General features: G+C 43.3%; 1 protein-coding gene across 1 annotated transcript; it reads right to left on the bottom strand.

Annotated features, from left to right (window-relative positions):
* Positions 1-9,237: 9,237 nt before the first annotated feature.
* On the bottom strand, positions 9,238-14,028 carry cbx8 (chromobox 8). Its single transcript, XM_033044351.1, has 5 exons — positions 13,869-14,028; positions 13,701-13,744; positions 13,542-13,607; positions 13,355-13,421; positions 9,238-13,251 (listed from the first exon to the last, which is right to left on the bottom strand). The coding sequence occupies exons 1-5, from the start codon at positions 13,935-13,937 to the stop codon at positions 12,379-12,381; spliced, it is 1,119 nt and encodes a 372-aa protein (XP_032900242.1). The 5' UTR covers positions 13,938-14,028; the 3' UTR covers positions 9,238-12,378.
* Between the last annotated feature and the right edge of the window lie 11,507 nt (positions 14,029-25,535).

Genomic DNA, 25,535 nt, shown 5'->3' with positions numbered 1-25,535 from the left:
GGAGTAAACCAGCATCTGCAGTTTGGCCCTACACGTTCTGACCTTATAGTTGGGTACAACGCTGTGGGGAGTGTTGTTCCAATGCGCGGCAAACCAAGTAGGCCAATTTCATCCAGAGATGGATCTGACCAGTTTTCGCTGTTGATTGGAACTAAACGCACATGGGAAGCTCGGGAAAACTAATGTGTACTGTGCATATAATGTTCAAAGCGTCCTTTGATGCTCCACTTTCTATCAGACTAAACAGCAACCAGTCTGAAGAAGGGTCTCGACCCGAAACGTCATCCGTTCCTTGTTTGTCTGTCCCGCTGATGCTGCCTGTCCCGCTGAGTTACTCCAGCATTTTGTGGCCATAAACAGCACCCTCGCGTTAACTGAGGAAGTTCTCACCCCCTCGTTTCTTGATTCGGTGTGCTAGAATAAATCGGTTACTGTGCAGATATAGCGGGGGGGGGGTCCATACACAGAACAAGAAGATAGGCACAAAATGCTGGACTAACTCAGCGGACCAGGCAGCATCTCTGGAGAAAATACCTCGACCCGAAACGTCACCTATTTCCTTTCTCCAGAGATGCTGCCTGATCCGCAGAGTTACTCCAGCATTTTGTGTCTATCTTCGGTGTAGACCAGCATCTGCAGTTCCTTCCTACACGACAGAAACAAGGTCTATTTTCCCAATGGAAAATCTACAAATCCAAGTCTACTTTTGGCTTCGAGAGAAATGCTCATGCACACAGATCGTTGTCAGGATGCGAAGATAGATAAGACAAATTATTAATATGGACAGACAACTGGGACGCACAACGGCCATGCGGTCAGCGGATCTTTATTAATGATTATTACCTTAATCGGGCATATAGTTCCTGGGCATCTCGCTTTGAAACGTAAAGTTGCATTTCAGCTACTGGATAAACCACCCGATGCAGGGTGGAACAATTTGTTCTGTCTGCATTGTTTCCCTTTGAAGTGGCCGCCGCAAGTCCCAACGCCATTCGCGGGGGATTTCTCGACACTTTTACCTTCTGTACTTTCCATTCACAGATGACTATGAGTTCCGGCGTCACGCAGTGTGACTGGACTTTGTAACACAATGATGACTTAAAAGTAAAAGGTCGCTTTGTTTCAGTTTAAATACATACATAGATACATAGACAATAGGTGCAGGAGTAGGCCACTCGAGTCAGCATCGCCATTCAATGTGATCGTGGCTGATCATCCACAATCAGTAGTACCCTGTTCCTGCTTCTCCCCTTGATTCGTCTAGCCCTTTAGACCTATATAGAAACATAGAAACATAGAAAATAGGTGCAGGAGTAGGCCATTCGGCCCTTCGAGCCTGCACCGCCATTCAATATGATCATGGCTGATCATCCAACTCAGTATCCTGTACCTGCCTTCTCTCCATGCCCCCTGATCCCTTTAGCCATAAGGGCCACATCTAACTCCCTCTTAAATATAGCCAATGAACTGGCCTCAACTACATTCTGTGGCAGAGAATTCCAGAGCTTCACCACTCTCTGTGTAAAAAATGTTTTTCTCATCTCAGTCCTAAAAGATTTCCCCTTTATCCTTAAACTGTGACCCCTTGTTCTGGACTTCCCCAACATCGGAACAATCTCCCTGCATCTAGCCTGTCCAACCACTTAAGAATTTTGTAAGTTTCTACAAGATCCCCCCTCAATCTTCTAAATTCTAGCGAGTACAAGCCGAGTCTATCCAGTCTTTCTTCATATGAAAGTCCTGACATCCCAGGAATCAGTCTGGTGAACCTTCTCTGTACTCCCTCTATGGCAAGAATGTCCTTCCTCAGATTATGAGACTAAAACTGTACGCAATACTCCAGGTGCGGTCTCACCACGACCCCGTACAACTGCAGTAGAACCTCCCTGCTCCTATACTCAAATCCTTTTGCTATGAATGCTAACATACCATTCGCTTTTTTCACTGCCTGCTGCACCTGCATGCCTACTTTCAATGACTGGTGTACCATGACACCCAGGTATCTAACTATCTTGTGAATGCATCCATTGAATCGGCCTTTACTGCCTTCTGAGGCTGATAATTCCACAAATTCACAACTCAGTGTGAAAAAGTTTTCCCTCATCTCAGTTCTAAATGGCCTCCCCCTTATTCTTAAGCTGTGACCCCTGGTTCTGGACTCCCCCAATATCGGGAACATGTTTCCTGCATCTAGCGCGTCCAATGCCTTAATAATTTTATATGTTTCTATAAGATCCCCTCTGATCCTTCGAAATTCCACTGAATACAAGCCCAGTCGGTCCATTCTTTGATCATATGACAGTCCCGCCATCCTGGGAATTAACCTGGTGAACCTACGCTGCACTCCCCCGCAATAGCAAGAATGTCCTTCCTCAAATTAGGAGACAAAAATTGCACACAATACTCCAGGTGTGGACTCATCAGAACCCTGTACAACTGCAGGGCATTCCTGGAATGCCGGGGCTACCTGGCGTGAGAGAGTGTGAAGAAGGGTCTCACCCTTTCCTTTTCTCCAGAGATGCTGCCTGTCCCGCTGAGTTACTCCAGCTTTTTGTGTCTATCTTCCGTTTAAACGAGCATCTGCAGTTCTTTCTTACATATTATTCCCTGTGATTGTTTTGAAATTTCTGCTTCAGTGATTGCTTGCATATATTTGTACCAGGGAAACGCTATATTTTCACTTGATCTTCCGGCGCAGAATCGGAAAATTTGGTTCCATTTGTACGATGAACGAAGCATTTTTTTAAACTTGTTATTGTCCGAACCAAGGTGTCATTTAGAAGTTGCATAAAGTCCCTACTTCAATGTATATTTTGATCATACAACATTTTTTCATGAATAGTCTGAAGAAGGGTCTCGACCCGAAACGTCACCCATTCCTTCTCCCCAGAGATGCTGCCTGTCCCGCTGAGTTACTCCAGCATTTTGTGTCTATCTTCTGTTTTCATAGAAACATGGAAACATAGAAACATAGAAAATAGGTGCAGGAGTAGACCATTCGGCCCTTCGAGCCTGCACCGCCATTCAATATGATCATGGCTGATCATCCAACTCAGTATCCTGTACCTGCCTTCTCTCCATACCCCCAAAACTTTCATGAACCTTCGCTGTGCAGATTGACCTTGTTCGCATGTTGTACTTCAAATAAAGCATTTCTGGATCCATGTGTACGAAGATACTGCAGATGCTGGGTTATAATGCTGGGATAGACATAACATTGGCAAAGTAACTCGGCAAGTCAGGCAGCATCTCTAGAGAAAGGGACTAGGTGACGGGTTGTGTCTGAACACCTTCTTTAGACTTTCTGGACTCATTACAAGTTCGTTCAGGAATACTTGCATAATTATGGCACCATTTATCTCAAGACAGCCCTAATTATCTTTTTTGAAAGTGTAATTCTGAAGCAGAAAGTTTCATCATCCAATCTTTACGTCACGCATTCCCACAAACCGCAAAATGATACTGCACTTTGCTCAATTGCCCTGCAGGTCAGGCACAACTCCGTTGTCCTTGTTTGTTGCAAATAATGTCATTAAATTATTTCGTAACGGGCTAGCATACCTATGATTGTTTTTTTTTGTCCGTGCCAGACAGGTGGGCAATGTCCACTTGAGCCATGGAGTCAAACAGCGCGGAGAAAAAGGCCATTCTGCCCAATTCGTCGATGCGCCCAACATGCCCCATCCAAGCCAGTCCCATTCGCACGCGTTTGGCTCACATCCCTCAAAACCTTTCCTATCCATGGATCTGTCAAGCTGTCTTTTAAATGCTGTCGCAGTACCTGCAAAGGAGACACCATAGGGAGGAATACCATGGGTAGATACAATATTTTATAATTATTTTTATCAATTTCTATAGCAATATCATGACATTGGATTTAGATAAAAGGGGACAAACTAACAAGATGCATTTGCCTCACCAATGTTGGAAGAGTGCGCATTTCCAACAGTAATATCTGGATTTATGCGTTAAATCAGTGGTTCTTAACCTGGGGGTCGGGACCCCCATGGGGGGGGGGGTCGTTTGGGGCTTTACCGAGGACATGAAGGGGTCATAAATAACATATCCATTTGTTGAGCCCATTTTTAGGAACCTAACAAAGGTACATACGACATACAGTATTTTGTTCGTGTGTGCTCGTACATATGCCAAAAAGGTTAAGAACCTCTGCGTTAAATAGACCTGTATCCACCTGTTTCCACATGTAAGGCGGATAGTGTCATTTGCCTTATAGTTATTTCAAAGCCAAACTCAACCCAAATTTAAATAGGTGGAAAGCAAGAAGGCACGAAAGAGATGAAATGCTAAACAAAAAACAACAACCAGGTATCGTTTGCATAAATATGTAACGTTTGTGAAGCTTTTTGGTTGCTTATTGTGGGCGTTCCGTGGGTAGAGTGCAGTTTGCCGACCATCAAAGAAAATGTGTTTATATTGTTTTGCGGTGTCCCGCCAGAAGCAGTCAACCTTGAATTCATATGTACAGTCTTGGAAAGAAGCCCAAGGCGAATGACATTACAAGTAGTCTACTGTGAGCATTGAAAATATTAATCTTCTTTAGAAAGCCATCAAAAACCTGGGGCAAATACCCATCGTTGAATCCTTCGGTGGTATCAAGACTTAATGGGTCAATTTTAAACGTTTTATAGGCATATCATATCACCTATCACTTGCCAGAATTTGTCCCGCCCCCACCTCCCTTTTCCAACTTTCTCCCCCCCCCCCCCATGCTGAAATCAGTCTGAAGGGTCCTGACCAGAAATGTAGCCTTTCCATCCCCTTCGCGGATGCTGCCTGACCCGCTGAGTTACTCTAACAATGTGTGTTTTGCTTAATATTCCAGCATCTGCGGTTCCTTATGTCTCCTGACCTCATACATTTGATTGATTAGTTCCATGCTGATTTGACTATTGATGTTTCCATTCAACAAATATAAATTGGTGTGAAAGGACATTGAATGGTTTACATTATTGAGGCAATTGGTGTGGCAAAAAGTGCATTGCGATGTTTAACTCTTGGAGTTGTGATTATTGAACTAAATAGAATAACACGGAACATTTTGTGATTTATTCCTCTTTAGATATTCTAAGTTAGATATAACTGCTGACCACTTATTCCTGAGTATCGTTGTCCAGAATCTAGTTGGCCGGAATTAGGTTTCTGAAATTGGCCGCGTTCCCTATATGTACTCGCTTAATTATTCTGATTTCATGTCTATTGTCGACACCAGATTCCCTTAACAAACACACCATTCCAAACTTCACGTAGCAAGCCGAACACAAAATGTTGGAGTAACGCAGCGGATCAGGCAGCATCTCTGGAGAAAATGAGTCTATCTTCGGTTTAAACCAGTATCTGCAGTTCCTCCCTGCACATTCGCGTAGCAAGAGTGCCAGGTGGGTACAGGGACTCTTCAAAAAGATGCAGAAAATGTCCTTGACACAGGGTGACATCCCGACTGAGTGTTCGGAAACCTGGCCTCACGACCTCTCAAAATGCAGAAGGATCATTCAGGGTGACGTGGAGAACCATGCGTCCGGACCCAGTGTAAATAGCAGAGATAGACACAGCGCCCCTTCCTCTCCATCAAGTCGCTCTTAATCAGGGGTGGCAGAGTCCACGATGGCACCCTTTTCAAAGAGTTACACAGTCATACATTTAGGAAACATGCCCTTCGGCCCAACCTGCCCACGCCGCCCAACATGCCCCATCTGCACTAGTTCCATCTGCCTGCGTATGGCCCATATCCATCTAAACCTGTCCCATCCATGTATCTGTCTAAATGTTTCCCAAACGTTGTGATAGTACCTGCCCCAACTACCTCCTCCAGCAGCTCGTTCCGCACACCCTTTGTATAAATAAATTACCCCTCAGGTTCCTGTTAAATATTTCCCCTCTCTCCTTTTACATGTCTTCTGGTTCTCGATTCCCCCAACTCTGGATAAAAAAGGCTCTGTGCATTTACCCTGATTTACCCCGATCTGCCTCACCCGCTGAGTTTCTCCAGCATTTTTGTCTACCCCAATGACTGATCAATTTACAATGATTGATCATTGACTTGAATTTATTTTTTATTTTTTTTGCATTCTGGCCCTTTGGGTCATCTCAGACCGCTTAGAGCTAAAGAGGGACTGCCCGAGAGGGAGAAGATGTAACGCTGGACCATGTTATCCTTCCAGAATCTGATGTGAAACGTAATCAGGTGGAGTGCGGGAACCTCCCTCGCTCCAGGTCACTGCGTTCTGCTTCAGGTCTTGTACAGGAAATGAACGGCTTCGTCAGAACGATGATATAACGACCTGCGGCACATGAAGCATGGAATTTAACACGATTTAACCGCGTCCTAGATAATCCGAGATTGGTTTCCGTGGTCAAAATAATTCAGAACGCCGCTCTGATGGTCGGGGCGCGTTACTCTGAGGTTTGCAGAGAAATGCCGACGCTGGCTGCCAGCAACAAGCAATAATAATGTTCTGTAAATGAAAATGGATTAGTCAATGCATGCACACATTTCACCGGGTATGCATCATCACCGTGTCTCGTTTCACAGTGGAAAACGCATCAGTGAATCAACATTTACTTCCACAGTTGGACATTCGGGGCATCGTTCGAGAAAACGCCATCTTTAATAAGATGATCAAAGCCCAGGATACCGTTTAAAAATCCGTTGTCATACATCGTTGCTAAAGCGACGGGATGCTCAGACCGTCCTCACACCATTTCTATTACAAGTTGATTGAAACTGTTCGTGATAATCGACAACATAAGTGAGAGCTGGAATATGTAAAATATTTTAAATTATTATGTTCATCTTTTCCCCTGTCAGACTCGTAGTTCTCACCCAAAATGTCGTCGATATTGTCTAGCATGTGGCATTTTAGATTGCCGCCCAAGTTGTATGTGTCACTGACACGAGGGATTTTCATCAGTAAACCACACAGAGCTAGAGTAACTCAGCGGGTCCGGCAGCATCTCTAGAGGACATGGATTAGTGACTTTTCGGGTGGTGACCCCTCTTCAAAGTAGATTCAACAATTATATGCTTCAACCATACAATATCGAAAGATAGACACAAAAAACTGGAGTAACTCAACGGGACAGGCAGCATCTCTAGAGAGAAGGAATGGGTGACGTTTCGGGTCGAGACCCTTCTTCAGACTAGTTAGGGATAAGCGAAACGAGATACATAGACGATGATGTAGAGAGATAAAGAACATAGAATGAAATATAAGCAAAAAAGTAACGACGATAAAGGAAACAGGCCACTGTTATCAGTTTCTTGGGTGAAAACGAGAAGCTGGATGGAGAGAGAGAGAGAGAGAGAGAGAGAGAGAGAGAGAGAGAGAGAGAGAGAGAGAGAGAGAGAGAGAGAGAGAGAGAGAGAGAGAGAGAGAGAGAGAGAGAGAGAGAGAGAGAGGGAGGGAATGCCGGGGTTACTTGAAGTTAGAGAAATCAAATGAAGTCAGAGAAATGCCCAAGCGAAATATGAGATACGGTTGTCCAATTTGTGTTTCGCCTCACAGTGGACATAGAAACATAGAAAACAGGTGCAGGAGTAGGCCATTCGGCCCTTCGAGCCTGCACCGCCATTCAATATGATCATGGCTGATCATCCAACTCAGTATCCTGTACCTGCCTTCTCTCCATACCCCCTGATCCCTTTAGCCACAAGGGCCACATCTAACTCCCTCTTAAATATAGCCAATGAACTGGCTTCAACTACCTTCTGGGGCAGAGAATTCCAGAGATTCACCACTCTCTGTGTGAAAAATGTTTTCCTCATCTTGGTCCTAAAAGATTTCCCCCTTATCCTTAAACTGTGACCCCTTGTTCTGGACTTCCCCAACATCGGGATCAATCTTCCTGCATCTAGCCTGTCCAACCCCTTAAGAATTTTGTACGTTTCTATAAGATCCCCCCTCAATCTTCTAAAATCTAGCGAGTACAAGCCGAGTCTATCCAGTCTTTCTTCATATGAAAGTCCTGACATCCCAGGAATCAGTCTGGTGAACCTTCTCTGTACTCCCTCTACGGCAAGATTAGGAGACCAAAACTGTACGGACAATGGAGGACACCGAGGACAGAAAGGTCTGTGTGGGAATGTGAAGGAGAATTAAAGTGTTTAGCAAACGGGAGATCAGATAGGTTCAGGCGGACTGAGCGATAGGACGCAATATGGACAGATGACACACGGACCCGGACAAGAGGCATGGGAGAATAGTGGATAGAGGAGTTCAGCGATGCTTCACGAGTGGCGAGGAAATGATCTTTGAGATATTTTTATTGTTTTTCTTTTGAAAACCTTTTCACGTGCTTGTCGAGTTTCTTTGAAGGAGACATTACCTCTACTGGAATAATTCGATTTTTAACCTTGTCAATCCCAGTAAACTATGCTCTGAAACTATTTTTTTCAGTTGCAGTTGGCAGTTTAACTCCCAGTTGTGCCTCCGCGTCAGGACGAGTTCTAGGCATTAAATTTTAGAGCAGACATTCACACCCATAACCATGAATGGAGATATGAAAGGAAATGTAGACACAAGGAACTGCAGGTGCTGGTTTACAATAACCCCCCACAAAGTGCTGAAGTAACTTAGCATCCCCGGAGAACATGAGTAGGCAACGTTTCAACGGATTGTAGCAGGGGGAGAAAGCTGGGTGGATTGGGCAGGCTTTTTCGCCTATCCAAGTTCTTGAAAGATGCTGCTTGACCCGCTGAGTTGCTCCAGCATTTTGTAATTTTATATGTCGAAAGAAATGTCGGCATCGTCTAAGACATTATTCCTTCCATGCACTATTGAAAGTAAAAGACGCCCTGCCTAGACACCATTAACCATGCTAAGCAGAGTTAAAATAATTACGTTCCCGTTTGAAACAATATTAGTAATCGGAAATTTCCTGTGAATGTTGAGATTTTGAAAACTGCTCCTGCAACACAAGGACATCAACGATAGACACAAAACGCTGGAGTAACACAGCGGGCCATGCAGCACCTCTGGAGAGAAGGGAGGAGTGACGTTTCGGGTCGAGACCCTTCTTCAGATCTATATATATATATATATATATATATGTCTTCCTATTAATATTGTATTTACCCGATGATGCTGGCACGGCTATTGAGATAGAGAGCAGATTTTCTGAACGTGTTTAAAACAGTTACTTTAATCTTTTGCAAAGTACATTTATAGTCCAATATCGAAACAGATTTTAAATGCAAAGTATTAAAAGCTGTCCATTATACAGAATACATAAAATATTTAATAGTTACAATCCCATACATTCTTTTTTTTTTATAATCGAAACAATCTTTGACATCTGAATAATATTTACAGAAAATTACATGAACTTTACGGATGCATAATAACGAGGTTGAAATGTAATCATGTTTATATATGATTGCGTTCAGAGCCACCAACTGTCTTCCTCAAAGAATACCTTACAGCGCCACCTGAACGTTACTTCTCCTCCCCTCCACCCACCCCCCACATTTTGTAGGACAAATTTACAAAGTGTCACCAAAACCTATTGGCGACTTCAATTTTGGGAGGATAAAATTAATGGATATTGTACAATTTCTGCAACATCTGACAATACTGATAGCCTATGATCACGGCCTGCACAAACTAATTTACATTACATTCAGCAACAGGCTCTGTGTCTTCAAGTTTATGTAGTCCAAAACATTCAATGTCCAATTAAGAGTACAATAAATCTATTATGTTAAATTTATTTCAAAATGCAGAGCATCCTGCATGTCACGATGATACGCAAGTGCACACTGGAATTTTACACAACTTCCAAAGGCACGTAGCGGCGTCCTTTGATAATTCGCCAAAGCTGTACATATAGCTGTCCATGTATTTGTCACCTGATTTCGCAAGTCTAATTCCATTCTTGTAGTTAGGACGTTTCCTTTGGTACATTTTGGCAAGTGTCTGTATTTTATCAGGTGTAACTTCCCTACTGGCTATGCCTGGCGCGCCACCGGCATACACGGAGTAGATACTTGTGGTAGGGTTAGTGGGTTTCACATAGTTTAACACCCTTCAAGAAATTCTTAAATAGATGACGACTAACAACAAGCCACGAATACCTTCTTAACGATTTCTATCTACACAATCAGGTTCCATACTCTAATTGAAAAAATCATACCCAGCTATGCGATTAGAACGTTAAATTGATACATCGGTCTTATTTCTTGGATTTTCCTTCCCATTTTAAAGTGACTGGATTAGCTTTAAAGAAATTACGTCAAGAAATTCGTTCATGAAATTACTACAAATGGTGCAAACACAATGACTACCGAGTTTTCTATAGGCCTTGTAGAAACAAAAAAAAAACTGTAAATGCGAGGTAAGACACTAACGGACACAAAGTGTTGGAGTAAATCAGCGGGTCAGAAGAGTCTCGACCCCACACATAACCTATCAGTGTTCTCCAGGGAATATTGATTGACCCGCTGAGTTCCTCCAGCACTTTGTGTCCGTCAATAGCGCTTGTATTTGACAAGGAGCCAGGTGGGGTTTTTTTTGCCTACTCCAATGAACATAGTGATATTATGTTGACCCACAGGTTGAACAACCAGCTCAGTCTGTGTCAGCTGGTCAAGGCCATTCACTCCACAGGTGCTGCCCGACCTGCTGAGTTCCTCCAGTACTTTGTGGTTTGATCCAGTTCAGACTGTTTTTTGGATCCAGTTAAGATTCCAAACAAAATTATTGTTGCAGTGGGAACCAGTACAAGATTTGGCTCGGCTTGCTGCAATCAAATTTCATATTGGAATAGTACTTCTGTCATAACGCACACACATACTATAACAAAAAGCCAGCCTGGGAGAAAGTGAATAGCTCCAAGTAGTTGAAGTGCAAAACTTCTAATAATAGGAGAACAAGGCCACTTTCTGGAGGTTATCTTTTTCTACATTGTTGGAAAATATTATGGGGTTTCTCAACAAGCAAAAGGATGCAGCCTACAGTCACTATGGCTTAATCCCTGTAAACCACCAGTCATGGCGATAACACTCAAGGGACATATTTTGCCCCCAAGGAATTCATTTGACTGTTGTTTCTTCTTTGTTCCGACTTCCTTCTCAAAAATAAACTGGTGACCTCACAGTGGAATACAATAAACATGTGCCAATGTCAACTTGGCCAGATCTGCTTTGGAATTATAAAGTCAAATTTACTGGAGAGATCCACTTTTAGTAATATAAAACAGTATGCCAATCAAAAAAGGTCTAATAAGATGGTACTGATGGGAGATTTGAGGATGGGGAAGGAGGGGGTTAAAGGAGACAAGATAATACTTGTTTGATTACTTTACATAACCAAATTATCTGGCCACTTATCAAAGTACAATCATGCCTCTTCACGTGAGGTACCAATACCACAAAGCATTTACTCTGTATAATGCCAACTGTTGGATATGCAACACTTGTGTAAAAACATGTTTTGACTGGTGCTCCACCCAAAGCGATTGCACCTTACAGCAAACGGGAGAGTAACTCCCTCGGCAACTTCAAAGCCTGATATGACAAGAGGGCTGGGCGAAAGTGACTGGAAAAACATTCTCTGTAATCTTTCCAAATATGAGCAACGTTTTAGCATCACAACCGAATTCCCGTGTGCACCAGGAAATATCATCCTGATGAAATGCCTTTACTAAGAACAGAAATTGGAACACAGCACCTCTCCTCTGCTGTATCCAACACAACACTTCAATCAATGACATTTGATTTTCAATAAATGACATTTGATTATCGTTTCAAATAAATTTTTAAAAAGTGCAATCGGCAGCATTACATTTAAAAAATGCATTTAGATTAAAACGAACAAATAATCTTAGTAATTTCAACCTTATTAATAATAAGGAGACAGGTGTTCCCAGTTAACTTATTCACTGCAGTCAATTTCGAAACTATTTGCCGCTAAGTTACAACTTTAGTCATAAGATAGTTCATGTCAGCAATAAACAAAGCTCAGAATCCGATCAGTTCCACAAATGAAATGGTCCAAGTAAACAGATAATATTCCATCCATGGTGATTGGCAATTTGCTCATGTGGGTGATTAGCACTCCCTATTGCAATTGGTAACCCCATCCCCTCCCTTCCCTCCCCCCCAAAACAAAACACACCACTTCGGTCAAAATCAAGTGTCAAACGTTGACTGTTCGACTTTAGCCTTTAAAGCGTTCAAAAGTTTTAAGTTACTGCAACTGAAATGCAGCTTACAACACAGGCCCAAGCAACCGGGGCTTCGTTTTTAAATCATCCAAGATTAGCCTTATCTGCTAAAAAGAAACTATATACAACCCAGACCAAAAAAAAACAATTCCCAAATGATTCAGTGACATTGCGACTGATAAAAGTCAACGAGTTTTATTAAACTTTTTCTTTAAAGAACCCTTCGTCCGTGCTGCTTTCTTTGATGGTAACAGTCAGGAAGTTTGAGGTGACATCCGTGACTACCACCTTTTCCAAATTGTTCAGGGAGGGGCTCCAGGACTCTTCTGGTTCCGACAGAAATCGGGACACTTGGTGTGTAGCCAGCAAGGGGGGCTTTGAAACAGGTCTGTCACTGACGCTATTCCGTGGCACCGGGCCCTCGGGTAGGTGCTTACTTTTATGTGGGGGTGCATCCACCCCTGGTTCATTCTTGGAAACTGTACTTTCCACGGCTTGGTTAGTCCGAAGAGGGTGCGAGTCTGCACCGTATGTACCATCGCTGTAGCCCAGCGACGCGCGATTCAGGTGCGTTCTGGCTGCACCGCCCAGCTTTGCTTCCTGCCTTCCAGCCAAGCGTAGTAGTCCGCTTTCCACCTTCCCTTCCAGCTCGTCACTCCCAGAATCGGGCTCCTCGGATTTCCTTCGTTTAAAATGAGGGTATGTCGGCATCCCTCCTTCAAGTTCACTCGCTGCACTCATTTTGGGAGAACATGTCCCCAGGACTCGGTTGTCCTTGTAGTCCACTTTGCTGTGTTTCGACCCCTTTTTCCTGGAACCACATTCTCCCCTGTGTTTGTGTGACTCGGTTTTCTGGTGAGTTCTCGGAAGCTCCTCCACTCTGGTATTCCTGTCTTTAGAAGTCTCGCCCCTGGAAAGAGCGTTGTGCTGCAAAGTTGTGGCGGGGTCCCTCCGAAGACCCTCTCTGGACCTGGTGGAGGTGAAGCCGGATTCTTGACCAGATCTGCTTGGGTAGGTCATCCTCAGACCTCTCGCCACATCACTGCGGAAGGCGTAGGTTTTCGCCTTTGCCTGCAGAAAACAAAATCAGTTGAATCGCGAAAAAAAAATTGCAACTCAAAATAAAAAACCTAAAACCACCACATTTTAAATCATTAAAGAGTAGCCCATTCACCTTCAGAAGGAACGTTTTCGGTTTGGGTCCACGCTTTTTTGGCCCATATATTTCTCTTTCTCGTTCTCTGTAAGGTAACATGAAAACTTAAACTGTTATGCTGTAATTGGCCTTCAAAATAAATGTTAAATTATCGCAGAGTTAACGATAGAGAACTTTAGATATAATGTCGCAAAAAGGCCTTCACCTCTCGTCAAAGGCTGATATCAGCCGGGCGTCCAGGATATTTTCTTCTGGCTCCCACGTACTGTACCTTAAAAGGCGATTTAAAAATAAATAAATGACGGTGCATCTTATTGCAATGCGCGGTTCGGCGAGCTGCAGTCACTGCAATGCTGATACTTACTTGGGAGACCAGCCCTTCCATTTCACCAGGTACTCGACTTGACCCTGGGAAGGGGGAAAGAGAGAAGACAAACCTTGTGAGATATGGTTTAAAAAACTGCCTGCGCCTGGAAATGGCAGCGAGCGGAGAGGCCGCCAGCCAAGCCAATGCAATGCAAGACTCACGTACTTTCCTGATGCGTCGCTTGAGGAGAGATTCAGCGGCGAAAACCCTCTCGCCCACGGCAGACAGCTCCATAGTGTCCGCTGTCTGTCTCTGTCCGACTCGCGGCCGCTGCAGCGCAAAGAGGAGCGCACCCCTCAGCTGATGCCCCGCCGCCAGCCCATAATACCCCCCGCCCGCTGACGTCGCGCTCGCTCCCCGCCACCACTTCCTAGCAACCCTCCCCCCTTCCCCTAGCAACGCCGGCGGTTGCGCACTGACGCCGGACGCCGGGCGGAGCGACGCTTGCTGGCGGGATGACGTCAGCCGATGCGGCGGGCGAAGCCGATTGGCGGAGCGGCGGAGTAGGGGGCGGGAAGTGACGCAGGGTGGCCGTCAGTGTCCATTTTGTTGCTTCTCCTTCCAGTCTGTAAACCCGGACCCGAAACGTCACGCGTTCCCTCTCTCCACAGATGCTGCCTGTCCCGCTGAGTCACTCCACCTTCTATTCGTTGTGCAGCCGCTTTCAAAGATAATGTGACCTGTGCAATTGATTCATTACTTTGAGCAGATCTAAGGTCAAACAGTAAATAAAACAGCAGGTCTTTCTCCAGCATTTTTGTCTACCTTCGATTTGCCAGCATCTGCAGTTCCTTCTTAAACAGTAAAAAAATGCAGCAGAGGATAGATAGTAGGTGCGTACAAAAGGGAAGCGGTATCTGGTATAAAAAAAGATTCATGCCTTTCATAAATCCTAATAACTTCTGAAGAATATCTACTAGTTATCGAGCGAAATGGTCGGAATCACAATTGTTCAAATCAGATACATCCCCGTGCCAATGGCAAGGCAACACCATCCCAACAGGAAACGTGACCATGATAGATAATACATCTTGATTAAATGCCAAATAACGTTGAATCACATACTATTTGCAATACAACATATTTATAGCAGCATTTTTTGAAATGGACTGTTTGCCAACATCTTGTCTGCTGATTTAATGATTTAATTTGAAACTAAACATCTGAAGATCAGTCTGAAGAAGAGTCTCGACCCGAAACGTCGCATATTCCTTCTCTCCTTAGATGCTGCCTCACCCACTGAGTTCCTCCAGCATTTTTGTCTACCTTCGATTTTTCTAGCATCTGCCGTTCTTTCTTACACATCTCTTCTCAATGCACTTTATAGACACCATCAATAGCTTGAAAGGTTAGATTTGTGCCTCCGACATTAATTTAAATGAAGCAACAATATTGGGCAATGTTTTAGATCAGGAAGTCGGCGTTACCAAAGGAAGTTACATTTTTTCGATGCATTGAGACGACTCTTGGAATAGGTATAGCTTTACTTAAGGAACATGCACGAGAGACGGGTACAATTATAGAAGTCGCCGCAAATAAACTTTTGTACGTTGTATTAGATGGCGCTGTGTGTGAGGGAAAAGGGAGCATTTTTAACCGCAGAGGCCTCTGGCGCCGCAGATACAGTTGGTGCAGCTGTTATCCGGGGAAAAGACGTGTCAAGCTGACATTTCTAAGCGATTAAGATATCACATTTGGTGTAACCAAGTGGAATGGAAAACTCGAGAGTTACAACTGAAACCCTAGAGTATACTATGGGACATTATAAAAAGTTAAAGATAAATTGTAAAGTAATTTTAATACATATACTTGAAGCGATTTGTAGACTGGTGTTCCTCTGGCTCTCTACATCTGCACCTGCCCTGATTCCATTGTCTGTCATGCTACCATCTATATCTGTTTTGTCCTCGCTGGTTTTAGAGATTTACACGGACCATTGGTAATAACATATCACTTGAATACCAGAGCCTAGAATAAGTTGCCATTAAACACCACATGTGCTAAAGTCGCTACGGGTATGCAATGGCAATAACTAAACACAAAATCATGCCAATCTCAGCCACGCGTTTGTATTTCACTCCCCTGAACATAGATACACATTTTTAGAAATGCATCGGCACCGGGAGATAAAGCGAAACACATGATGGTAAAATACCTAGTTGCCCTTGATCCAATCTCGAATGTCTTTTTCCTTACTTCTTAATAAACCCGCACAAAACGAAGGTTATTCTGTTCAGCTCACGTAACCAATGTTCAAAACCAGGTAAACTGTATTATTTACTTGCCTACCGCATCCAGCCATTGTCCAGCAGCTAGTCTGCATGCAGCACGTGGTGGTCGGCATGGGCAAGTTGGGCCGAAGGGCCTGCCGTCGTGTTGTAAGACTCCATAACTCTACCTAATATTGCGGACGCGAGAATATTTAAGCTTCAAATGCTCGTATAATCTTTGGGGTCAGGCATGCCTGGACTTTCTTATGGGTGGGAGTGGGGGGGAGGGGGTGGCTGGAGCGGTGGTGAGGATGGCAACAGTAGAATATGGACATTTTAAAGTAAATAGTAAGTGATGTGAAATCTCAATGGACCAGGCAGCATATGTGGAGGGAGAAAGAATGATTTAGAAAACATGCCTCCGAATCAGATCTACAACTTTTTACATCTGATGAAGGTTATTCGACGTGAAAAGTCAACTCTGCTTCTCTCTCAACTGCGCTGAATGTCCCCAGTATTTTCTATTTTTAATCATTAAAGCGATGCGTTTCATAGTACGTTTAATATATATTCAGAAATCCTTTTGAAAACAACACATATTACGCACATACATGATGTATAATAATTAATTTCAGGGTATGCCTGGATTTCCCGGTGCTTCTGTTAATGACAGGGATCAAAGTAGGTTGACTAATCATCCCTGATACTGATGTACCCGCTCCCTGATCTGAAATACCCCCTCCCTGGTGTGAAATGCCCCTCCCACCCGAGCTCCCTTTCTCAATAGCAACAGAGACCATCTGGAAAGTGGGCAGACGCTGACAAATTACACAGAGAGTAGTGAATTCACCCAGAGAGTTGTGATTTTGTGGAATTCTCTGCCTCAGAAGATAGTGGAGGCCGTTCCATTGGATGCATTCAAAAGATAGTTAGATAGAGCTCTTAGGGCTAGCAGAGTCAAGGGATATGGAGAGAAGGCAGGAACGGGGAACTGATTGTGGATGATCAGCCAAGATCGCATTGAATGGCGGTGCTGGCTCGAAGGACCGAATGACCTACTTCTGCACCTATTGTCTATGTATATCTGTATATGTAAATTGCCTAATTGGGTCCTCAGCAGATGTGTTGTAAATCTTCCCCACACTCTGGCCTTATAACGTTTTTGGCGAAGTTGTAGAACGCAGCAGATTAACACGAAAGCTCAAATAACAAGGAACTGCAGACACCAAAGAAAGACACGCAATGCTGGAGTGACCCAGCGAGTCATGCAGCCGGACCCGTTGTATCTCAACAAGTTGTATCTTTCTTTAACACAAAAACTCTGGTCAAAATACTAATGATACAGAAGCATGAAAGCGCGCCACACCTGACTCTAGAATAGCTTCCCCTCTGTTGTTGGGTTTCGGGATAGTTCTTCCATAACTTAGGTTTACCGCTCAATTCACCTTTATCCCCATTGCGAACACTGGACGTTGTCTCTGGAACTGGCGCACTGCTGTGGGTGAGAACTATATTCTGCACTTTGCTCTACCTATGGCACTTATGTTTGGCTTGATTGCATTTAAGTGTGGTGATATCTGATTTGATGGGATAATCTGCAAAACAAAGCTTTTCAGTGTACCTCGGTGCACGTGACAATAGTAAACAACTTTGGACGCTGCTTTGAAAACGCATGTAAAACTTTAAGGTAGTAACAGATATAGCGTTCAGAATATTTGCCTCCTTGGAGCCTAATGTTTGGCACCAGGCAGCAGCACATAGTGAGAAGTTCTAAGGTTTCAAATTCGCTCCTTGTCCCATTCTGTTTTGGAAAGGATGACGAAATCAGATCAAGATTTTTTTTTAAGATGGAATGCCTGACGTTGTTTGTGTTGTTGGGGGAAATGTCTGAATGAAGAGATTCTTGAGCAAAGGTGTAAAATATTAATAAAAAACAAAAACTAAAATGCAAACGCGGGAATTCTGAAGGGAAAAGCAAAACATGCCGGAAATACTCAGCTGAGACTGAACTAAATACTTTGTGCAATAAAGAGAACAACGCTTTTCACTGTACCTCGGTTCACCCGACAATAGTAAACCTAACCCGACTGTCCTCACCATCATTCCCAAGATCATATTTGCCATTCTCAGGATCAACTTTGCTAGAAATACTCAGCCGAATATTCCCAGCGTTTTATTTTATTGTACAAAGCATTAGTTTTCACATCACCGAAGCAAAAAATGCTCGTGGCAGGGCAGAACTACAAACTGCCTTGGCTGCACCAGGGACTTGGGGGACAGTGATTTTTTTTTAACTTTGCACTGTATTGTTTGTTTGTTTTTACTCATTCAACTTATTTTAGCTGCTAATTATGATGTCGACAGAGTACTTTGTTTACATATCTGTTGTGCTGATGCAAGTAAGAATTTCATTGTTCAGTTTCGGTACAGATGGCAATAAAACACTCAATTGACACCCGTGAGATTAACGCTTCACTGAATTTCCAGTCGTGCAAGAAATCTTGACACTTAGTTTGCTCATTTGTGGTCAAGATATATTTACCATATTTACACAGCTTTCATTTTACTATTTATTTTAATATACGATCGGACCTTTGCTTTACATAAACTGAAATCTGCGTCAACAGTGAAAATGCATAATCATAGGCAGAAATATATGTTATTTTAACTACTTACTCTATTAAGTTAAACAAAGTAATTCAAATCTAAAACGTTACCTAGCATAGTGATAAAAGCTAGTGGTTAAAGCGTGATATGTTTCAGGATAGAGTCCTCATTAGGCACGTTATAATGTACGCGTGGCTTTTTCTGCATAATGTATATGTAACATAAATATTATCATTATGTTCTGTGCAAGCTATAGTGAATGTTCATAAATTGGTAATTAGCAGAAGCTTTTCCTTTGAAATCTAGCTCTGCGTTTATTTCAAATGTATGTTAAATGTTCTCAATAAATTAACGCAGAATCTGCAGGAAAATCCACGATTAACTTTCACAGAGAGCGGTTCCTTTTCTGCATTTCCAAATTATGTTGATAGTTCATCGTGTTGGTTCCACGTGTGCTGAATCTCTGGTTAAGGGCGACCTGATTATTTTAGTTCTACGACTGATACGTTGCTAGGATGCAGAGGTATCTTTTTATCCTCGAAGGCCAAGTTTTGTTTAATGAAGTGAACAATTTAGTTTAATTTTAGACAAATTGTACTAAAATGTCGAGATTAGCTCTGATCAATGGTAGCATTGTAGCATTGCATGTAAATGGATGGGATTATGGCAGTACATCGATTTCTATTGTTGCAAAATACTTGGGGCCTAGTATGGTAAATCTTTGGGTTATTCAAGTCTGCATTTACATGATTCATGTACAGTATGTAACTGTGCAACTTGGCTGAAATAGTTTCGCTTGGTGAAGTATACTAAACCTACTGGGATTCTCTTTCTTATCATTAATAATCCATGTCTTCCACTCATGAATCGAGAGGATGGCTACTTGATAATTCCAATGTTGTTTATTTAATATATAAATTAAATATATAATTAGGTCTTTTTAAATAAGAATTAGGAACTTCAAGTTTTGGCCGAATATAAGGGATAACAAGTTAGCAATTTCGCCATTTTTCTTTGTGGGGGGGGGGGGGGGGGGCGGTTCAAGTTCTGCTATCGTTACTCATTCAGCGAGTAGAACAGACTCGTTTTGCACACCCTCAATGTAAAACCAATAAAGAATTATGAATGCATTTTGTTCTGTCGAACACTCTGCATCCAAAGAAATACTTGTCTTCTCTCCAACTGAAACTTCGAAATGGGATAGTTAACGTCAGTCACAAGCTCATGTTCCGTAGAAACTGGATTGCAAATTCCCAACCTAATCTTACTCTTGTGTTTGGCAAAAAAAAAAGATCAATTAGATTCAAGTAGCTTCTAATCCTGCTGCTAATAGTGGAATGACATTGGTGACTTAGATGAATTTCTCACGGTTTGATCATGAATAACGGTCTACATTGGCATACAATGGATCAATGGAAATTATTTAAAGATATTGATTCGATTTCTTCTTTGCCCATAGAAAAAAAATCTTCCTTATATCTTGTCAACAACGCAAGTTGCAGAAGTTGTGTCTGGGATCACTTCATCTTCTTTAAATCACATAGATCAGAGAACTAAGCACACGTGACAATAAAGTACAACTGAACCATTAAACCATTGAATGGTGACTTCGGATGAGTAGTTACAGGTGTATATCCCGCCTATGTGACAGGAGATTCTCAATCTCTTGATCGTGGATGAAATTCCAATTAATTTCCCAAGCAAACATTCACTTCCTCTCGTCCACACACCGTACGTACATTAAAATTATATTCTGTCATTATAGACACTGTAAAATAAACGTTTGCTTATATGCAAGTCACGTTGAATGTAGGTCAAATGCACAAATCCGGTTGGGGACCGGTACAATGAAAATCCTGCTTGCAGCAGCATCACAGGCACAAAGACTCAGGCAACCTCCAAAAAACATAGATGATACATAACTCACACGTAAGTTGTACAATACAGTGAAAAGGAGAACAAGAATATATTGACAAGATGTTGGTGCCAAGCACAATTAGAAATTCATGAGTAAGAACTTGTTCAGCCAATCGATCAGAATAAGCTTTGGGTCAAACTCTTGGTACCATGGTCTATAATACGTAATTTCGGGATCCCGGCTAATACGAAAAATCCTGTTTTATTTGCTGATTTTAATGATATTAAGAATGGTGTCAAAGGACCAGTGGAAGAAGGTGCTTCCAGTGTGAAGGTACTGAATTAACTCCAACAAGTCACACCCATTAAGAGATTAGAAATCTATTTTAATCTGATCAATATTTCAAGATTGCAGAGTTTACGTCTAAATGACCAACTTCCGCCACTTTCCCACGGATGCCGCCAGCACGCGGCTCTACACGAGTGTTGGGAAAGAAATGAGAAATTAAAACGAAATTGTTCATTCTGTAATAGGTAAAATACAATGGAGTTGATGGTAGCCCTCTTTCTAGAATTTGGCATCAGGTTATACCAGGTGGTCACACGCAGATGGTTAGGCAGATAGAAGAAACCGCAGATGATGGAATCTGGAGCGAAAAACAAACTGCTTGAGGAAAACATAGAGTCTAGTTTAGGGTACACAAAATTGCTGGGGAAACTCAGCGGGTGCAGCAGCATCTATGGAGCGAAGGAAATAGGCGACGTTTCGGGCCGAAACCCTTCTTCAGACTTAAACCCTTCTATTTCCTTCGCTCCATAGATGCTGCTGCACCCGCTGAGTTTCCCCAGCAATTTTGTGTACCTTCGATATTCCAGCATCTGCAGTTCCCTTTTGAACACTAGAGTCTAGTTTAGTTTAGTTTAGAGGTACAATATCGAAACAGGTCCTTCGGCCCACCGAGTCCACGCTATCATTCATCACCCGTTCGCACTAGTTCTATGTTCACATTATCGCATTTTCTCATCCACTCCCTACACACCGGCGGCAATTTCCGGAGTCCCATTAATCTGCAAACCTGCACGTCTTCGGGATGTGGGAGGAAACCGGACCACTAGGAAGAAACTCACACGGTCACAGAGAGGACATGTAAACTGCACACAGAAGTAGCCGAGGTCAGGATTTAACCCAGATCGCTGGCGTCGTGAGGTACTAGCAGCTCTACCAGCTGCGCCATTGTGCCGACGAGCAGCATCCGTGGAGGTAATGGGATTATCACCGTTTTTTTGGTGTCCTTGCCTCTGTCGAAATAGCATCATCGGGAAAATCCAGGATTTTAGTTAACTTGTTCCAGTTCTTCAGTGTTCGATTTCTCACTAGTGCAACAGCAGAGACTGCAGATGCTTGCACGTGGAGTACAAAACAAGGGAGGAACTCAGCGAGTCAGGCAGCATCTGTGAAGGCGAAGGGGCTGTCGAAGTTCAAGTCGAGAGTCTGCATCACCCGAAAAGCCCACCATTCCTTTACTGCAGAGATATTGCCTGACCCGCTGAGTTACCTCCAGCATTTTTTGTCTATCTTCGGTCTAATCCAGCATCTTCGGTCTAAACCAGCATCCTAGACATACCTTTACCTTCCCGGATTATACTTGACCCGCTGAGTTCTTCCAACTGCCTGCCCTTTTTCCTCACCAATGCACATGAACTAAATAGAAGACGGGTCGTGCTCATCAATTCCAATGTAACTAGGTGAATTAAGGTGATTATACAAAAACAACTATACAACTATTAGGCAGCATCTCTGGAGAAAAGGGATGGGTCACCCATCAGGCTGAAAGTGGGGAGGGGAGGGGAGGGGAGGGGATTGAGCAGCTCTTCAACCTCCCCCCCCCCCCACTCCCCTATCGTTCAGGCTGAAGAAGTGTCCAGACCCGAAACGTCACCCATGCATTTTCCACAGAGATTCTGTCTGACCCGCTGAGTTACTCCAGCACTTCATGTCTATATTTGGTATAAGACGGCACCTGCAGTTCCTTGTTTCCATACAACTGCCAGCAGAATAATAAGCAATGGACATAATACTTTAGCAAACAGTATATTGGGATTCTACCAACATGTTAGATAAGCAACAAAAAAACATGGCATTAACGTGCAGTGTTACAGAACGTAAAACATTACAGTACAGGAACAAGCCATTCGGCCCACAATGTCTGTGCGGAACACGATGCCAAGATAAACTAATCTCATCTACCTCCATATCCCTCCATTCCCTTTATATCTGTCTTTCTAAAAGGTCCTGAAACGCCACTATCGCATTTACCTCCGACATCACCCCTCACAACGCTACAGGCACCGACCACCTGCCCCGCACATCATCTCTAACCTATGCCACATGCGTGCGTCTGATAGAGTCACAGTGATACAGCATAGAAACATGCCCTTTGGCCACACTTGCCCACACCGACCAACATGTCCCATCTACAATAGTCCCACTTGCCTGCGTTTGGCCCATATCCCTCTAAACCTGTCCTATCCATGGACCTGTCTAATTGCTTCTTAAACGTTGCAATAATCCGTGCCCCAACTACCTCATCCGCCAGCTAGTTCCATACACCCACCACGCTTTACTCCTCAGGCTCCTATAAAATCTTCCCCCCTTCACCTTAAACCAATGCCTTCTGGTTCTCGATTCCCCTACTTTGGGCAAGATACTCTGTGCGTCCACCCGGTCTATTCCTCTAGTGTTTTTGTGCACAAATAATACTTTAATTCAACTTGAGAAATTGATATTAATTAAATATCAGGTTTTTTTTGTCCGTGGTTTAACGACAACTTCGTAAGGTTGGGCTAAAACAGTTACACAACAGCCGCAAGGATTTGCCAGCGCGCCCGCTTCCTGCAATAACTCCAGTTCTATGGCACCTCCACTACATTCCGCTTCATCTGGTAGATGTACCGCCCCCCCCCCCCCCCCCCCCCCCCCCCCCCCGGACCTCTTTATGCACACAAACACACAACTCTCCGATGAATTTGATGTTTTCCCATTCGTTGTTTTCAGCCTTGGCATTAGACCCGCACTTCAATAAATTCACTTAAAAATACAAGTGACACGCGTTTTTCGATTGTTTTTTTGTTGTTGCATTGGTTGTATAGTTTTAAAACTATTTACTCCCGGTAATACTAAATCAGTTGACTTGAAAAGGTTCTGCATTTCGAGCTTCGGGATAATTAAATGCCAAATGCTGTAAAGTAATGAAAACTATTCTGAGTGTGAAGAAGGGTGTCGACCCGGAATGTCGCCTATTCCTTCTCTCCATAGATGCTGTCTAACCTGCTGAGTTTCTCCAGCATTTTTTGTCTGGAGAACAAAAAAATCTCTTGTAAACAATTCATAAAGTAGGTGAAATATTGGAATTGCGTTTCCAACCCCCTTGTTTTTAATAATGTCATAAAGCTCATAAATTTCCCATTAAAAAAAACCCCAGCCCAGGCACCAATGTTATTTTTGACAACATTATTATCCAGCCCGAGCCTTGTGCGGGGGGGGGGGGGGGGGGGGGGGGGTTGGAAATGGAGAGCGAATTACAACGAGATGCGGTGAGGATGATGCGGTTGGTGGGGCCATTGTAAAGGAGCAAAGGCGTGGAAACTCCCGAAAATGAGACGGTTCGCTCTGCAGACACGCGGGCAGCTGTTCAGTAAAAAACCGCAGTTGCGACATAAATTTTAGAAAAATCCCACCGACTTCAGCGCGGAGGTTTAGCTCATAACTGAAATCGTTCACCCGAATGTGTTGTGTGCTCCACAGATGCCTCGTTGTTTGGAGTTTATTTTTTTTAAATAAATACCATTCATTCATTAATGTCTCTCTGAGGCCCTCCTCGGTCTATGCTGACACATCCATACAAAATACTTTTCTGCAGATAAATAAGGGGACTAGTGATCCGGAGCCAAAGTATTCCTGTAATGGTCTGGGGGATCCGACAACTCGAACAACTCGAACAACTCAATCGGCTCACAAAATTGCTGGAGAAACTCAGCGGGTGCAGCAGCATCAAAACAACCTGGACAACCCGCTGAGTTTCTCCAGCAATTTTGTGTACCTTCGATATTCCAGCATCTGCAGTTCCTTTTTGAAAACTCAATCGGTTCAGTCGACACTCACTTCCCAAGAATGTTTAGTTTCAGAGATACAGTACAGAAACAGACCCTTCGGCCCATCGATTCCACGCCAACTTTCTGATCACCCCCTACACACTAGTTCTGTAGAATTGAGTTTGAAGAAGGGTCCCGACCCGAAACCTCACCTATTCCTTCTCTCCAGAGTTGCTGTCTGACCCGCTGAGTTACTCCAGCTTTTTGTGTCTATCTTCGGTTTAAACCAGTTCCTTCCTTCGCACACTGGTTCCGAGTTATCCCACTCCCCCCCCCCCCCCCCCACCCACAAACTAAGGATAATTTACATAGGCCAATTACAACCTACAAACCCGCATGTCTTTGGGGGTGTGGGAGGAAAGCGGATCACCCTGAGGACGCCCATGCGGTCACAGGGAGAACATGCAAACTCCACACAGTCAGCACCCGAGGTCAGGATCAATCCCGGGTCTCTCGCGCCGTGAGGTAGCAGCTCTACTAACTGTGCCATGTATCAGAACAAGATATATTTCTATGTTTCTATGTTTCTATATCCTTATACGTTTACAGAATGATTTCTGGACAACCACCTCGCTTCTTTGCGTTCCGCATTGAATATGTTAGCTGTAAATACAACCTTAACCTTCAAAAAGGTTTATTTTCCATTGTGTATGCAACACATTTATATAGCACTCTGACTCTTCACATAAGCACGATGGAAAGAACTGATTTAATCTTAATGATATTCTTAAATAGCTGTTAACCATTCTTCATTGCACAAAACTTCATACGATCGCGGACTAAACCTGACACATTTTTCAAAGTTTCATTTATATTACACCAAAGATGACCGCAGTGTATATCTTGTTGCACAGCTCAGATCACTACCTCGATGAATTGTACGCGGCAGATGCCCAAGATGGGCGTTAGATCGTGGAAGTTTACATGAGTCAAATGTTGGTTGTGAGATTGATGAGGTCATGGTGTGGCTTCACGTCGCTGATATTTTCCATGGAATTTTGAAACT

This window comes from Amblyraja radiata, chromosome 26 (assembly GCF_010909765.2).
Source record: "Amblyraja radiata isolate CabotCenter1 chromosome 26, sAmbRad1.1.pri, whole genome shotgun sequence".
Taxonomy (NCBI): domain Eukaryota; kingdom Metazoa; phylum Chordata; class Chondrichthyes; order Rajiformes; family Rajidae; genus Amblyraja; species Amblyraja radiata.
The sequence above is the reverse complement of the archived record's forward strand: the minus strand, read 5'-3'. Positions and strand labels throughout refer to the sequence as shown.